General features: G+C 38.7%; 2 protein-coding genes and 1 non-coding gene across 3 annotated transcripts; 2 read left to right on the top strand and 1 right to left on the bottom strand.

Annotated features, from left to right (window-relative positions):
* On the bottom strand, positions 1-11,603 carry LOC111339284 (small nuclear ribonucleoprotein-associated protein B). Its single transcript, XM_022945910.2, has 7 exons — positions 11,376-11,603; positions 11,036-11,299; positions 3,063-3,171; positions 2,577-2,654; positions 1,425-1,556; positions 1,002-1,172; positions 1-254 (listed from the first exon to the last, which is right to left on the bottom strand). The coding sequence occupies exons 1-7, from the start codon at positions 11,376-11,378 to the stop codon at positions 220-222; spliced, it is 792 nt and encodes a 263-aa protein (XP_022801645.1). The 5' UTR covers positions 11,379-11,603; the 3' UTR covers positions 1-219.
* Positions 11,493-17,105, top strand: LOC111339285 (biogenesis of lysosome-related organelles complex 1 subunit 4). The gene is made up of 5 exons (XM_022945911.2): positions 11,493-11,652; positions 11,776-11,847; positions 13,106-13,207; positions 14,498-14,620; positions 15,387-17,105. The coding sequence occupies exons 1-5, from the start codon at positions 11,530-11,532 to the stop codon at positions 15,585-15,587; spliced, it is 621 nt and encodes a 206-aa protein (XP_022801646.2). The 5' UTR covers positions 11,493-11,529; the 3' UTR covers positions 15,588-17,105.
* LOC148734905 (U4atac minor spliceosomal RNA) lies at positions 12,202-12,322 on the top strand. The gene has a single exon (XR_015999533.1). It is a non-coding gene; the product is annotated as a U4atac minor spliceosomal RNA (small nuclear RNA).
* Positions 17,106-18,571: the final 1,466 nt, after the last annotated feature.

Here is an 18,571-nt window from a genome sequence, read left to right as displayed (position 1 = left end):
TTGAATCAAGGACACTTTAATAAGAAGAAAGCTCTCAAAATTCAAATATTTACAAAAAATAACAAAGACTTGAAATTAAAACTCCTTTTGATGTTGTTTGGAGGGTACCTAAAGACTCATCTCCAATGAAGAAATCAAGTAATATCAATGATGCCTCTAGCATGTTGTTTTGGTAGAGCCGCTTATTAACATGGTTCTTTAAATTTTTCAACTACAACTTTAGCGTGGTGGTGGTCGCATTCCAGGAGGTGGACCTAAAAGGAATACAATTACTTATTAGTACAAGGCTTTACACCCTAACATCAGTATGCATATCCTCCATGCTGTTTACTATACATTTCCAAGGTGCTGAAAAGGAAACTTTGTTTAACAATGAAGATCTTTTTTAAAAGGAGATCCTGTCCTTCACTCTTGTAAACTTGAGTTTGATTCAGGGATAATATTATTCATAAGGAGAAATTTTCAGGGCCAAAGGATTAAAAAGAATTGGTGTTCTACAAGTGTAGGGCAACAAAACCTATACCAAAAAATTCAAAAACACTTTATTTGAGAATTGTTTTGGTAGAGAATAATCTAGTACCTTAACACTATTCTACTGCTACTATTATTTGATGAAAACTTTATAATCAATCAGGTGCTAGACCACAACACATCTTCTTGCTGAATCAGATGGAGATAATCTATAAAACTTCTAAATGTTCGTATATCAAGTTAAAAAAAAAAGATCATAACCAACAGTTGGCTGGTGATAGGGACTGACTGACTTATAAACCCTCCCAACTCCAAAAATTAATTTGTCGTTCTCCCTTCTATTGGCCACACACTTCCTAATAAGTATGTTAGGAGAATTTCATATTTTATTAAAATAACACCCCTGATTTGTCTATTCTAACCACACATTTTCTAATAAAGTATTCACAATGTAAGGAGATTGCCTCCTGGAGCTATAGCAGGGAAAAGACAAGCTTCACACCCACACTAATCAAAGTCGGGTTCCTTACCTCTACCCATAAGACCTGGTGGTGGCATTCTCCCTGGGGGTCCCCCTCTCATCCCTGGAGGCATCATGCCAGGGGGAGGCATACCAGGAGGCATCATGCCCCTTCCTGGGGGACCCATGTCTGGAGGCCGCATACCTGGAGGTGGACCCCTCATGGGCATTCCTGGTGGACCTGGAAATCAGAGTAGTAAGTCAACATCAGGAGTGAAAAAAAAAAAAATAATAAGAGCAGGATTTGAAATAGTGTGTGAACATTGGAGGTGAATAAGAATAGAAGTTTAGCAGACAGCACTTTCTGAAAGAGAACTGAACAATTAAGAGAAATATGCACCATAGCTTCTACTCCAAAAAGGAAACAAGAACATTTGCTATTTTAGTGATTCCAGTTTTCACTTACTTATCAAATGTATCCAATAATACATACCTCCTGGAGGCACTCCTCCCATGGGTGGTCTAGGTGGGGGTGGACCCCTCATTGGTGCTCCCATTGCCCCACCTGGAGGACCAGGCATTGAACTAGGTACTGACACTGGTGGGTTCTGTTGTGGTGGACCACCTACCAAAATGGAATGCTACAATTAATACAGGGAAGGAGCATACCCTTCAATTTTCAATGAAATGAAGCCAGACAATCAAGCCATGGATAACAAGCAACTGTAACATTGAACTATGATGAACAAACATAGGAAACATGAATGCAATACTTGAGTCTACTCTTCCTTTTCATGCATGAGATGCAGTTATGGCTAAATAAGATTAATTAATTCCTTCCACACTCTATTTTTCCATTAGCATCTGCCTTTAAACTCTCACAAACAAATTCCTGATGAGAGAATAATTGCTTCACGTTGGTGTTGCTTCTACCGTAATTTCCAGCCGTTTACCCGCACGGCCGATTACCTGCACTGACCAATTATTGCACGCAGCGAAAAAAAGTCAACAGATTACCCGCACTGGTGGATAACCCACACCTTAAAAACAAAGGAAATTTTTACAAATGTGCTCTAAAATTCACAACATTGCATACTTGACAGAATGCGAATTCGTGGCCACATTTTGTGCGAACAATCGTTCTGTGCCATGTTGATTTCTCCAAAAAATTGATATCTCTGGTTCTACTGGGTCTAACAAGTCCCTTAAAACGGGAAAATTCTCTTCAGCTGAAGCTAGTGTTAAATGGAAATTTGTTACCGATGTGCCAGTTATCCTTGGTTTATTTTTGTCACCATCAAGGTTTTGTCTACACGTATGCCAATAGTAATTTGTTCATCACACAACTAATTGTGCATGAAATAAACGAGTCAGCATCATGTTTTAGTGCCGCTTTGTGGCACTCTTATTACAATAAAATTCATCTGAGAAGTGGAAATGCAGGTAGGTGAGAATTTTATTTAATTCAACTGTAAGTAGATTTCAAAACTGTCACATAACCCACACCTCCCTCTTACCCCCAGTGGCGTGTGTTTAAGGCAAAATCAACAGATTACCCGCAGGTAAACGGCCGGAAATTACGATAATCCTTTGGACTCCAAATCAAACTTCCTGAATTTTACACAATCCAAAATATTGAACATACCACCAGGTGCACCTCTTCCTTGTGGGGTCATAAGTTGAGCAGCTGGTCCACCCACCCCTCTCACAGGCCCAGCAAGTCCTGCAATGCAAAATAACCCGTTCAGTTGGAAGATCGCGAAATAAGTTTTCCAAACAATCTCTTAAACAATCTTTATTACTTTAGCTCAGGGAGATTAGTAGTAATTCAGACTAGATGTCAAGATTCTAGTGGACACTTTGCTTTTTTTCTTTCCCCTCCTTCTTTTGGCTGAACACTGTGTGGTTGGAGTAAGAGGAAATTGTACTTGGTACCAGCTACTTTGAGTAATAGCACTATAATTCTATTACACAATTTACTAAGCACATCTCAAAATCACTGGGCCTTGCTATGTTGCTAAGAAAAAAAGAGATTCAGAGAGAGAGAGAGACAGGCACACGACCTGGATCACTAAATAACTCATTTGTGATAACCAGGTTCAGAAACAACATAATCACCAAAAACACAAACCTGGTGGTGCAGCAATTGTTGGTGCTAAAGGAGCAGGCACTCCACGTCCAGCTGCACGACCCATTCCAGTACCAGGAGCAGCATTGGCCCCAAGAAGTTTGGATTTTGACTAAACAAACAGGAGAAAAATCTTCAGAGGTGAACAAATACTTGAAACTTACATGATATGGCAGAGACTTGATATGCACCTCTAAAGATGGTAGGCATGGCAGCTTTCCTCTTAGAGCTACTTGCACTTAAAGTGTCAAAAGTAATCCAACATAGCATTGGGCTTCAAGGCTGCAAATAACTAACAGGCAGTCGCAGGTCACGTTGTCCAGTCAAACATGCTTTTGCTCGGACACTACCCATTTTTGGCCGGTCAAATTTGAACAGTCGGAACTCTTGCGATAGTGAACCCAGATTGCATAGTAATCCTTTTACAACTAAAAAGCAACTGAATCCAAGTCAGTCTGGCAATAAAAAACATAGGCATGCTACGCATGCAGGAGTTATTTTTTTCGATATGTAGGTTGAAATGTGTGGTGTTTTAGTTAAATAAATAAATAAACTTTAGTAGCTAACACAATTACTGGTAACCCAGTAGTTTACATCGTGGGCTGTATTAAAAAGAATTGTAAAAACTAGATTATCAAGAACAGCATGCACATAAATATATTCAAAACATTCTAGAGATAGTAAAATGTTCACGATCTGAATTACTTTGTAAAAAATTGTTTACTAAAAGTTTCTTAAAATTGCTTTCATCTGTAACAGTTTTAAATTTGTCGTCCAGACGGTTCCATAAGTAAGTGGCACTCGCATGAAATGTTCGAAGGCCTGCGTTGGAGCACCATTTCGGCACAGCGAGATGATGATGGAAAGAAGCTCGCGTATTATAAGAATGGGTGTTTTTTACATAAGTTCTATAGCTTGTAAAATAATGCGGACACTCTCCATTCACAATTTTGAACATCATGCACAATTTCTTCATGCCTATTACATCATCAATTGGCATCCAATGTGGTTTCTTGAACATTTGAACCGAGTTATTGTGAAAACTAGCATCTAATATTAACCTACTACAACATTTCTGCACTTTAAGTATTCCTAACAATTGGTCATTAGGGGCATTACCCCAAACCGAACAGCAATATTCAAAGACAGGCTTAATAAGCGCATTTAATAACAATTTTCAGCAATGGAGGTCAAGGTAGCCATTTGCTCTTTTTAACAGATAAATTCTAGAGTTCAGCTTCCTAATCAAGTATTCGACGTGGTTGTGCCAGCTAATATGCTTGTCGATCTTGACGCCTAAGAGTTTTTCATCCATGGCTTCTTCTAAGCCGTCACCATTTAAGTTAAGATCTAAGGTTGGGTTATTAGCGTATTTCAATTTTTCAGTTAATCATTTACCTTCGCTAATTAATATTCTTAAGCTGTATGTTTACATGGTGTACATATGTGACCTGTTTAATTGTCACATCTCACAGATGTGATTTAAGGTTAACCCATTAATGGCCGCAGCTTTTGTGGAAAACTGTGTTTTGAAGCTAGTCGAGCAGATTTCGGGTCACTGTTGTGGTTTTAAAAGCTCAAACTTACCAAAAACCGCTTGACAGCTCACGCACTCGACAGCCTTTCGATCCAAATGCAAAATGGCGGCCTGAAAATCTCGGGCACGCGCAGAGAGCAAAATTTCGACAGTTTTTGGCTTCAAAAGTCATGCCCCACTTACGACTTCTACTTTTCTCTCTTTCTCCTGCCCTTTTTTCCCCCTCTCCTTGCCTAAAGTTTCTCCTCACTTGCTGGAAATTGAGTAGGCTTCATTTTGGGGTAGAGATTTTTCAGAAACTACTCATTATTTTCAAAGCACATGCTCGGAAAGGTAGGTGGGTAGTGAAACACGATTTTCGTGCAGATTTTCAGGTCAAAGTGACACGGTTTTTTGGCTATTTCTCCAATCTCCTCCACTCAATTGCGCTCATTCTGGTATCGTCTGTAAGATATTTTCAACCTGTTCAAGTAGGTGCTCGAATTGGTGCTCCAGGGCTAAAAGTGATGACGTCACAGGGCGTAGAAAGGGTGTGGGTCCCCATGGGTGCATACGGGGGCACTGGACGTCAATGGGTTAATAAACAATTTGGTGTTCTCAGGCGCGTAGTGTCTTATACGCATATACGCACGTGCGTACTTCAAGTGACCAGAAAAATTTGAAATTTTTTGCAATTGTTTCTATTTTTACACTCAGTTTACTTAGGTTTCTAGATCATATGTACTTGTGCGTACTTGAAAAAATGACCACGCTACGCGCCTGGTTCTTAAGAGATCTAAAAAAATTATTACCAGTAATGTAATGTTGCATTTATATAAAGCTTTTCTTTTACTACACTTTCAATATTGCTCTCTTGCAAGTACAATACAAGTGGAGTACATTGATTCATTTACCCGTTTGGCTGATTAGTATCACCTCTTCGCATGGCTGCTGACTCTGCACATTGCAGAATTTTAAGCCTTGCTTGGAGACCAAAATACTCCATTTTAAAGGACAACGGTCATACAGAGGAAGACATTCTTCAACTTAGCTTGGTCGTTAAGTTAACATTAACGTGAGCTTAGTTAAGTTAATGCTAGACAGCATCTTGAATGCTAGAAAAACAGTAACCGAACAAAACTATATTAACGCTGATCGATCGACTATGTGAAATTTGGCATTGCTTCACTGGAATTTACCCCTCAAAGATAATAACTCAGTTATTAAAGTAAGGCGGGAACAATGCAGCTCCTTTCCTCTGAATTATATATTTATATTTAGAAAAGTGCTTCATTCGTTATTTCACTGAAAACACACTATTCAGATGATGGCGTTACTGAAGTGCCACAAAAGTTACACAAGTGCCACAAAAGTTACATGAGTGTCACAAGTTACATGAGTGCCACAAGTTACATGAGTGCCACAAGTTACACGAGTGCCACAAAGTTACACAAGTGCCACAAAGTTAAATGAGTGCCACAAAGTTACACAAATGCCAAAAAGTTACACAAGCGCCAAAAAGTTAAATGAGTGCCACAGAAGTTGCAAGAGTGCCACAAAAGTTGCAAGAGTGCCACAAAAGTTACATGAGTGCCACAAAAGTTACACGAGTCCCAAGTTACAGTAGTGCCATAAGTTACATAAGTGCCATTAAAGTTACACGAGTGCCACTTTAGGTTACACAAGTGCCACAGTGAGGTTACAAAAGTGCCTTTACATCTAGCTCTCTCTCTCTCTCTCTCTCTCTAGCTCTCTCCAAGTTGCATGACGAGACCAAACAACGACCTGCTCGTAGGTTAAAATTGTGCTTATTGCCTTTACTTTGTCAGAGACAAAGTCCTAGTTATTATTCTGACCATTAAGGGCCAGAATCAGAAATTCCGTTTGGTTTTTCCTGTGCAAGAAAATGCACAATAGTGCGCACTTTTTAATCTGCGTAAAGCAATGTGGTGGACATAGCCTGGGAACGAGGTTGAGTTTTGGTATCAATTGTCAGTCAGATTTGAAGTACTGGGCACCCATCAACAATAACCTTGTTACAGTTTATACTCATCTTTCGAGTGCACTTAAATATATTTATTTAAAGTACAAACCTAATACCATGAATCACTTCTATTGTTAACATACTGATGACAACAACAACCCTTGGGAACAGTTAAAGTTTTGGCTGATTGTTTAAATTCGATTAATTAATATGATCATCTTACGTAAACATTGGCGATTGAATCAATTCGTAAATTAATATTGCGGACAAAAAAATTATACTTTTCTTTTCTTTTAAAAAAACTTGTGGAAGTCACTGCCACATACCTTTAAATTCAATCAGTCAAAAAACTTGAGGCCTATAAAATGCCTTCTGTGATATATTGTTCTGAGGCAAAAAAAACTTCAAAGGCTTGTTATTAGATGTAAGCAAGAGAATTCCTTGTAAGCAAAATCATCGCATTCAAATGCAAATTTTTAATGAGTGATCCCACATTTCCTCTGGCGATTTTAGTTTTCCCAAATTGTCATGGATGGCATCGACTTGCTCTGAAATCTTAGTCTCCAAAACTCTCTATCTTAACAAACCATAAAAAGCACTCCACAGCGATTTTGCTGAAACAGCAAAGCCCTCAATTCGAACCAATTCAATTCAATCCGCTGATCCACAAATCCGGCCCAAATATAGGCTCCGTGTAGCCTCTTGTTCAGTAACAGATGGTTGCCTCAAAATAATCTTCCATGTAATTTTGCAGTGGAAAGCTCTACTTGATCTCTTACAGCCTCTGGACAAAGATACTTTCTGGTCTCCATTCTTTAAACAAGTGAAAGTAGATTGTACCGAGAGAAAGTATCACTCTTCAAAGGATAATAAGGTGGGCTACTTGATTGGTTGTTGCCTATCTGGACTTTCCCTGTGCGTGCGAAATACGTGATGATAAAATGCAGGTTGTTTACAGGAAATTGACACGCAATGGGGTAAAGTCCAGGTTAGCTAAAAGCGAATTTTATTGGTAGAAAACGTCTAAGCACATGAGAGTTGCGTGGAAAATTAACCGACCGTACCATTTTGTCCCTTGTGAAATATTTTTTATTGAGGTAGATTTTTGTCATAAAATTTACATTGTTTACTGGAAAATGGCATTTCATTTAAGAAAGTCTAATCCATACTGGTGAGTAAAAAGTAAACACGCAATTGTAACAGGAAAATATCGTTTAAACAATATATAATTCTTGGAGAACTTTTAGAAGCAAAGAAACGGATATGTAACTAAGCAGTTGATGCAGAAAGTAAATGTAACTTGGTGGTCGTTGGAACCACTGCCAAAAGAGCAACCATATGGCAAAAAAAAAAGATAATCAATCAAATGTGATTTATGCAAATGTCTCGCACAAGTTTTACCAGAGTCAGCAATACTAGCCCTTCCAAAACAACACGCTATAATGTTAAATTAGTGTTGGCCTTTGGCTGACGGTGTGTGCGTCGCAAGTGAAGGAGCGGTACACAAAACATGCAAGTTAACTTGCTAATCGGTAGAAAAAGTTCCCTGACGACCTTTCAAATCCAGACAGATCATAGCAATAAAATCCTCACAAAGGACATGAGCCATTACATTGAATAGATGATCTTACAACTCTTGTAGATGTCATCTTACCTGGTTCCTTGAGCGAAATTCAAAATTGGAATCGCCGATTAACTCATATATAGCAATAAAATATCCTGAAGTTGCTCCTATCAATATCTGAAGTACTATTTGATTCAAAATTTTTTTCATGTTCCACTCAGTCTCCTTCAGAAGAATAAGCATAGTCGTACAACGATCACAACTCCACCGCTTTCACAACACGACTGACACAATTCCTTAATTCGCGAACTGCTCTCTCCGACTTGCATGTTGATTCACTGAAATTTGAAGACCTGAAATTTGAAGACCTGTCAAACCACAAATTAGCAAGAACGCTCTGATTGGTGCGACATCAAAAAATACTACAATCTGATTGGTTTGTGATGCACCAAAAAATTGGGCCAATCACATTGCATTGAGATACACCAAAAAAAAGATGTGCCTATCAGATTGCTTAAAGATACACCAAATTGCGCTGATCAGTTTACACTACAACACAATACACCAATCTATACACTAACTTAGTTATTTTTTTTAAAAAAATAACTAAATTACAAGTTAATAATTTTACTACTCTTTACTGCAGAAGCAGCTCCGCATTGAGTACGTGGAATGGTTATGCAAGACAACCGCAATTGTCCGTTTTACTTTACATCTGGCAAAATCACTTATAATTAAATATTACACTTTGGCAATCGCCACATCAGTTCTACAACTGAACTTTAAGTAAAATATGCAGATTGTGTGAAAGGTGAAGGGTTCAATTGATCTCTTAAGTTAACTGAAATGTAAGCTTAAATATAAATAAGAAACACTTAACTTTAACTCGTATTGTCTTAGGGTTTTGAAATTCGGCACCACTCTATGCAATTGTATAAAATGCATGGCATCTTATTCCAAATGCAATTGCTGCACTCGCTGACTTTCTTCCATTTAGAATCCCTTAAAGACAACCTTATTCTTCCACTTTTTGTGTTATACGCTCCATTTTTGAGTTAATCACCAGAAAGCTTAGTAACCAAGCACGTTTTGTATATCTTGACTTTTTTGGTTTTCAGTACAACTCACAGCCCTTTTTTTTAAAGTTACAGTTGTGAATTTTTGTTAGAGTAAAAGAGTGGTCGGATTCTCCAGGTTTTGGGCCTTTTGCACGCTTTTTGCCCTTTGCAACAAATGCTACTTGGGAGTATTCTCGATGCAGCAAGATTATTCTTTGTGAGGGTGCTTTCCGATCATTCAATCAATCAAACAATCAATCACTTTATTTAAGAGTAAATTATGGTATCTCGCCAATGGTAAAACCCTCTTCTAACTGGGAACACTTAAATAAAGTAAATAAAATAACAGAAGAACCTTCGTCACCCATATTTTCTCCTGCTTTGAGCAGTTTGCTTGTCTTCAATTTGAGTTCCCATGTCTCTTATGGTTCTCTGCTCTGCTCTGCCAGGCCAATGCGATTAATTTACTTCTGACTTTTCCGCACTCTTATCAAAAGCCCACTGGCAGTATGTAAAAAAGAGCCTTCCCGGTCTCATTACAAAACTACCAAATGTGGAAAACAGAAGCTAACTTTATAAACAGATTCGAACTGATGAATCACAACTGACTAGCTTACTCTTCAGTTCTTAAGTTGGAAAGTCAGCAAAAAAAAAAAAAAATGGTCGTCTTGAGTACAATGGTTGATCAATAGATGTGGTGCTCATTTTTAACTCTCTTAATTAATTCAATGTGTGAATTCAAAATTTACCCTCTCGCTATTTCAAAATACCTACCAGAAACATCTAACATTGCAGGTTCGTGTTATAAGTAGACAAGTGATTGTAAATGAATCTGGTTTAACCCTAAAACTCCCATGGTCTGATTGCTAATTCTCCCTTGTACCTGCTACACATTTTGTAAATTGGTTACTAAAATTTGATACTCAGTTTTGAGTTTTGAGTTTTTTTTTTGGAGTTTTTATAGATTTGTACAGTGTACAGGTGAGAGAACAATGGGACACGTAGTCCCCTACTAGGTTCACCCACCTAAACCAACTGAGCCGAACAACTGAACAGCCCATAGAACTCACAATAACAATTTCCTAGTTTATTCCTCTTCAATCTAATTCACGAAACTCTCACTAAATTCAGTGGAAAAACTTTCCATAAACTCACGCTCTCACAACCTCCTTGTTCTTTTTTCCACACACACATGCTCTCACCACCTTATTTGGTAGTCCTAGCCCAAATTTGTTAGTACTGCTTAACATCACAAAACTGTGAGGGGTAGGCTTGGTAAAACTCTCGTACACAACTCCTAACCATTTCTCAAGATAACAACTTCCACACAATAAGTTTGAGTATTCTCATTACCAGTTTGCTGGATAATGTGTGGATACTACAGGGAGAAGTTACATGTTGATCACTTCTGGGAGTTAAAGCCAAGAGGTGCAATTCACCTAGTCATAACCCAATTCTCTGGTCTACATAGTGTGGCAGATGTATACATGATTTTTCCCATTTACACCATAAATTTCACCACGAAAAATCTCCTTTACACGCACAAGATCTCGTCAAGTTTTGCCATACTTTGCAGACTGGGTTATTCGAGCAATGAATTCTTTGAATCATATTAATTATAAAATTGATTTATTCACCAAAATGTTAGTTAATACCAGTTATATCATTGGGTGGGTTAATAATATTCGAATGTACTTAGTACGAGTCGCTGGCTAACTGTACATCTCGAATTGAAATAAATGAACAGACAGACAGACAGTGTTGTGTCCTAATATGAACTCTTTAAGATAAAAAAATTTCTTTACTATTCATTTTTACTTATAAAGCTGAGGTAAATCAATGAACCCAACTTACGTCTGACACTGGAGGTCCCTCGACTGTCAATGAAACAAGGTGCTCTCCTCGCAACAAAACCAAACCAAGAACTCTTTTTTCCTCGCGTTCCGGTGCTTTGCTACTCTTGGGCTTAATTTTCCTAAATTCATCACAATCTCCCAAGATAATGTTCATATGCTTGTCAAAAGCTAAAAATGTCCCAATAAAACTGCGGCCATCTTGCAATGTGCACCGCATTCGGTAGTTAATATGCTGAAGCATCTTCGAACTCTTTCCCACCGTCTGCCAAAGAAAATTTAAAAATAATGAAACCAAGATGATAGATAATAATGAAGGAGACTTTAAGAGTTATACATACCATTTTAGCGGTCGAGATGTTCGCGATGTACGCAGATTCAAACTCAAACACTTCTGCAGAGACCTCTACTAGCAAACGTCTTTCAACGTTTCCCACCTTTAGATTGCCGCTGGTCAAAATATAATCGGCTCGGAATCCGACCTTTCGATTCAAGATGGCGGATAGTGAAGGACAAGCTTTTTCAGAAACCGAGACAAAAGAGGATGAAGTAGAGCTTGATTTGGAGAAATGTGCTGCAGAATTTGCGAAATATTGTCAAGTTGATGTAAAGAATGAGGTATCTTACCCACTGATACCTCAATTTGCAAAATATTTGAAAGAGATAGTTTCCTTGGCGCATTGAGATTGTGTGACAAGAGAGAATTTAGATCTTACCACATTTATTTGGATCTATTTTTAGTCTAAAGTTATCGAAGATACCATTGAGGATATGCTTGTTCGTTTGGATGAGTTTTCTCACCTAGCTGACTCGGTAAGTGGTCTGAAAAAAGTTTTTTTTTATCAAGCTTTCGTTTTGGGGGGTGTTCATTTGTCTGTGTAATTTATTCACAACTTATTGTTTCTTCTTAGGCGCATGACTGTAGGGAACAACAGTGTAGAACGTGTATCTAGTGTAGAACGTGTTTTCATTTTTCTGAAACTATATTTCTTCTTTTCTTGATTGCACTTTCGGAGGAAAGTCTGATCTTGTAAGGTATTACGTCTACAACGGTTGTAACGGTTCATAACCTCGTCCTCTGAATTTTTTATCTCAAAAGACATTTTTCATCCCACATGGTTGGTACTTTTCAGCAATAATAAATCTTAAACATAACTTTCGCTCAGTGACGTCCTTATCGGGGGTTACTTGACTGTTCAATGATCGATATGTGAGAACTGTCCTGCTGACACCCTTTAATACAACGCACACGCACGAGCTTATCTGAGATCGTGCAATTTTTGGAACCTTTCCTCTGCTGGGAAGAAAGGTTGTAATTGGCAAACATGAAGCCCTGAACTGTAAATGGTTGCCTATTAGTTAATAATGTAGAAACGCATGTGGAAAGTAACTAGATTGAGGGTTACACTAGAACCCAAGGGTACTTAAATTCAACATAGACACCAGAGGCCATGCAGACACAAACTTTTCCTATTTCATAGTAACAGATGTAGGCATGTTTTTGTCAGTAGTTTTGTGTAATTCAAATTATAGATTTTTCTATTTTACGACTTATATGTAATGGATCATGTTCTAACATCCCATATCTCTTACATCATGCTGTAATTTTTTTATTTTTTTTATTACACAAATATTTGGTGACTCTTCCCTTGTAAAATAGCCTGCAGTGCAGGCAGTTTTGATGGTTTTCATCTTTCAAGTGTTTAGCCGCCATGTTGGATTTGCTGCAGACTGGAAGAATTGGGGCGAGAATGTGAGAATGTCGGAGTCAGTGGGGGGATGGGGAAGAAAAACCCCTCCCCCTCCCCCTTCCCCAATTTTTCTCTCTCCTTCCCACTAGCTTGGTAAACTTTTTACCTCGCCCCAACTCTCCACTGTTTTTCTAATTCGAGATAGCCTGAACAAGCGATGGGAATATCCACTCGCCCCACCAAAATCCACCTGCACTGCAGGCTACTTGTAATATTGTTACTTTACGTGAACTGTTTATTGGCTATGTGCTACTAGTGATTTGATAATTATAAGAAAACTTAGAGAAAATCTCCTTGTATTCATTTTTCTTTACATATAGATACGCAATGATTCCTCGCAATCCTTGATAGAAATTATACCACAACTACATGAAAGATCTCAGGAACTTCCAACAATCTTCAGAAAGATTGACCAACTAGAGGTACAGACAACTTATATCACACATGTAGAAATTTTAACCCTCTCACTGCCAAGATCTCTTTAGTAGACTTGTTATTTTTTTACAAATGTCTATACAACTATATTGACTTACCATATTTATTCGCCTATAAGCTGAGGGATTTTTCCAACAAATTAAACTGAGAACAGGTAAATTCTCACCAAGGTAGGGGGTTCGGCTTATAGCCGAGCATTTTCGCCAAACAATATTTACGGGTGCTTAACAAGATTCGAAATTCAATGTTTATTCGACTATAAGCCGAGCGATTATCAACAAACACAAATTTCCGAGATCACGAAAGGTAGGTGCATGTAAATCATTGTTGGTCATTGACTTTAATTTATGTGGTGGCTCCTAAAGGAGCCATTTTGTTCGTGAAGTTGAAGTTTGTGACATTGAAGTTTAAAGTTTGAAGATAAATGTACACTGTTTTGTTGATTTTATCTCCCATGGCCATACCAGACTTTGTAATTCTTTCAACCTAAAAACACCTATTTGTAGAACCAGAATTTTTCAGGCCTCATACTTTAATCGCATTGTTAAACTCTGGAGCCTTACTTGCTCCGTCTTACCATCCACTAGCTTTGACAACCCAGGTTCATACCAGGAATCTGTCCGCAATGTAATGCTAGACCGTCTAAACACTACGTATGACATCGATAGGCCCTGCCCGTGGACACTAGCCAGTACGTGCTTATGCCACTAAGTTGAAGTTATTTGTTCTGTATTTTTGTAATTTTCTATTTTATAGTGTGTTTTAATTCAAAATGGGCAGCACCTCGCATGGGACTTTACGTCCCGTTCGCGCCTTCCCTTTTCGGTGCAGTTTTATCTCAGTTTCTTTTCTGTTTTCTATTTGTTATTGTATTATTATACTTTTGCCTTGTTTAAACATTTATCTGATATGCCCAATAAAGTTGTTAAAAAAAAAAAAAGGAATTCTCCTTGCTGTCTGCCAAATGATTCATTTGATGATAGTTTTGAGAATTTGGTATTGGAGCAACTATTAATCCCCTAATTGATATGGGGGGGAACTCCTGGGTACCTTCCAATGGACTAGCATTCCATCTGGGGGGGGTGGTAATACTCCTGGGTAACCTTTGATGGACTGGCATCCCATGCAGGGGGGGGCAGTAATACTCCTAGTCACTTTATGCTGTCAAAATCAAGATAACATCTGGCCAAATGGGTCACTTAGCTTGTGAGGGGAATGAACCTGGGACCTTTGTGCATTCAGTCTGTGCTAAGACTTGATTGTTGTATCTTATCAAGGCTTTTGTAAATGCAGTCAAGAAAAATGTGGATGAAATGGAAGAGAGTGTGTCAACAGCAGAAAGAGAACTTGGAAGTCATAAAATTCAAAAAGTTCTAAAATCCATACCAGGACTCAGACAGGTGTGTTTGTGGCCAAGCGTATTCTTTGACAGGACATGTGAAATATGTGGTGACTCACCCTTCAAGATTATTTCACACTAACCTCGCGACAGTTGGCAAAGAATGTCATGCAATTAAGTATTCTTTTTGCAATTCCCAAAAACAAGGAGGCCTGATTGCAGGTTAAGAGTAGCAGTTTTCACCCCCCTCCCCACCTCCAGAGGAGGAGCTAGTCTTCTCACACTTGTTTCATCTTTAAGTTCACCTCCCACTCACCCCCCTCACACCACCCCTACCTAAAAAAAAAACAAACACTCACAAACAAAAAAGGGGCCAATTCAACTGGCTAAGCTTTTTGTTTTAACACTTTGTGAGCAGATAATCCAGGGTCCTACAGAGAAAGGTAATAATTTCTGGGACTGGAGAGCACCAGCTTTGATAAAGACAAGCAACTTCTTTAGTCAAGCCCCCTCCTCTGTGTTCATTTCGTGCTCTCCTCGTGTGCCCTACCCCTTCACCCTCAGAAAAAATATCTGTCAATTCAACAGGCTAAACTTTTCGTTGTATCACTTTGTGAGCAGATGATCCTGGGTCCTACATAGAAAGGTAATCATTTCTCAGACTGAAGAGGACCAGCTTTGTTTAAGACGAGTAACTTCTTTGGTCAACCCCCCCCCCTCCCTTTCGCGTTCATCTAGCACTCTCCTACCCCTCCCCCTCAAAAAAAGATAAAAAAGCCATCCAGCAATTTAGTAGGTTAATCTTTTTGTTTTCTTTTTGTGTTCAGATGACTCAGGGTCCTACAAAGCAAGATAAAAACTTCTCTGACTGGAAAGCACCAGCTGTGTTCAAAACCACTGACTTTCTTGGTCAAGTGTCAACAGAGAAGCTTTCGGCCGAAGGTGACGTTTCTCAAGAATCTGCAACGGGAAATTCCTCACCTAACGAACCCGCAGATGACAGCACAAGTCATGAGACAGACAGATGAAGACAGAACAAAAAATCATAAACAAATTAGAAAGAAGTAAGAATTTATATATTGCCACTAATGGAGAATCGAGTTTTCACTTTTTATCTGGTAGCCTACGGTGTGTTCTCTGTTCCTCTGGTGGAAAAAAAAAATCACCCATCAGAAAATCATGTGTTAGTCCAGAGAAACATTCTAAGTCGATCAAGAAATGGAGAACACGGGATTGATTCCTCCAAATTATAAATCACATCGTTACTGAGGTCTATCGCCGTCTTTTTTAGGGTAAATTTGACCCAAATGTAAAATTGAAAGTTAAAATAGTAACGTAAGAAATAATTGAATAAGGTAATTGAAGTGGAATAGAAGGCATTTTCACTTACAAATCACTGTGAGTTTGTAAAGAGAACAGTGGCATCGAAACCAAGACAGTATTTAAAATACATAGGATGACGTCTAATCTCAAGTGAGAAATTGTATTGAAATATTCTGCAAGGATCATTATTGAATTGCAGCAACATCTCTATCAAAACAAAGGGTTCTGTCCTCGTGTACCGGTTCACAAGAGCCAATACAAAAGACCAAACAATACACAATAGCTAACCGATAACTCCTAAACAAAGAAAGAACAATGGTAATTCCCTTGTGAACCGGTACACCAGGACAGAACCAAACAAAGTCACCCTTAGCCTCACTCCTGTTCAAATGCTTGGCCTCCAAGCCCACAACTGTAAAATGGACTATTGCGGAGTGGAGTGGAGAGCCGTTCCAAGCCTCCCGCGGCTAAACCACTAGACGTATAAACGCTACTAAACGCACACCCAGAATAAGAATAAAGGGGAATGGACTTTCCTGAATCTATAACATTTTTCCTTACAAAATAGTCTCAAGAAATTATTTTTTCAGTCAGGGTTTCAGTCAGAGGTTGTAGGTAGGTCTGATGCCTGAAAAGGATTCGATCGGAGCGCATTGCATCAAGGGACATGTCAATGTTTTCCCAACATTCTCTGCAAGTCGCCTTTGTAGAAATGACTGTGGAGACTAGGGCCGGGTAGGATACCTCCAGAAATATATTTTGTCTTGTCACGAGCTTAGGAGGAATAAAAAAGTGGGAATTCCCAAGAAAAATCATACCTCAAAGGCTGGTTACAAAGCAGAAAGAACGGGTACAGATCCGTCAAAACTGAAGAAAGTGGTTCGGACCTTAGTTATTTAAGTTTTGGACGCCAATGGCCTCATTACATTACAAAACACGGGTCCTTACCCACCCTGATAAGTAACAAAGTACACACAGTTAACACCTGCCATAATTTGAAGTCCGTACTCGTTCCTTGGCGGGTCTGTATCAGATTTTTTTCTGCCTTGTGAACGCCTGTTTAGAACCAGATCTTTGCATTTCGCTTCTGATGGTTCGAATATATCTATTCCCTTATAACAAAAGCGAGCTCAAACCTACCATCTTTCATAGTGTATTTGAGCCTTGAAGTGTTAAAAAGAATAGGAATATGCACGTTGATTAATAAAATCTTACAAAAGGCACTGAAGTAAAGACAAAGATTAAAAAAAAAGTGTATCAAGGATAAAGGTAGCTGTAATGCGGACGTCTTATTGAGGCGAGTTAACCTTGCAAGCTCTTGATCGTTTTTTGGACAGGTCGGGTCATTTTTGACTTAAATTTAGATCGGACAGTGTGGGGAGGGGGCAGGGAAAGACCCACCACTCCCTTCTCCTTTTGTTTGTTGTTGGTGTGGTTGGTGGTGGTGTTTTTTTTTTTTATCGTCGCTCTTTCCCTTGATAAAAATTCCTTCCTCTCCGGCCTTCGTTCCACAGCTGTAACAGTCAACGATGGTAGCTATGATTTTCACCTAAAAAATACCGAGCACTAGCACGCCAAAATTATGCTTGCTCCGTGCAGGCTGTGTGAAAAGAATATGAACTGATATTCTCTTGGGCTGTGTGCAATATAGGAAATTATAGTGTGATGGTTGCCAAAAGCGTGGGATAGACATAGCGTCTGAGTCTCCCACGTGGGAGACCTCCAGCTGTAGAGCTTTGATGCCCACCCAACCAATGAGCTCCAAGGAAGTCTGTGGGTAACTAAATGCAAGCCACTAGAAGATTCATATATGACCAGCATCCAGCGTCCTGCATAGTTCTGGGATCAGCAATGTTGAAAGCACGAAGAGTGAGAAAACGGTTGATTTTTACTTCCGTCGTCGAATAAAGAAAGCAGAAATCAGTCTGGGAAAAGTAGTGCAGTTCTTATGGAAATTTTATCAGCCTGAAGTTTTTAAGAGCACGAACGGCGAAATAAACATGGTGGTAATAAGGAAAGGGTCTGGAAAAAATCTTGAATTGATAGAGGTGCCACCAAATCATGTTTTGTCCTTACCAAATTGATTTACGCGGCTGTCGACGCCGGGAAGTCTTCTTACCTTGTTTTTTTTTTATTTTCTCGGCAATAATTGTACATATGTCCAATAGAATTTTAAATACATTGAGGAACTTGGTGGAATGTGGAGAGTTTTCTTACCAAAGAAAAGTTCAAAAAAGGAGTAGTCAAAGTCAGAGCGAATAAGGAAAACAGAATGACTCTAAAATAGAATAATAAATAATTTCATGACAAAAACACGTCAACAATTTAATGATATTTTGGGTTGTAATCTGTCTCCGTCAAGCAATATGCTAATTTATGATCACTTCATAACCGGAAAATATTTAGTCTTCGAGACAGTAATATGCCTCCGTGATATGCCGACGGTACTACAACGCCCAAATTCTTCAAAAGTGTTGGAATTTTTTATATTCCGTACGGGAAAAGATATTTGTATTAACTTTCGACACCTACGGGACCGCGACACGTTTTAAAATTTTCTGCTGGGGATGATGAAGCGATCTTTCACTTACAATTTGTGTAAACATTTTAACAGGAGATCGGAAAAATGAGTTAAACAATCTGGGATGAAAAACAAATTATTTGCACTATGAAAATAAATAGAATTAGA

This window comes from Stylophora pistillata, chromosome 3 (assembly GCF_964205215.1).
Source record: "Stylophora pistillata chromosome 3, jaStyPist1.2, whole genome shotgun sequence".
Lineage (NCBI taxonomy): Eukaryota > Metazoa > Cnidaria > Anthozoa > Scleractinia > Pocilloporidae > Stylophora > Stylophora pistillata.
This window is presented reverse-complemented; position numbering and strand designations above follow the sequence as displayed.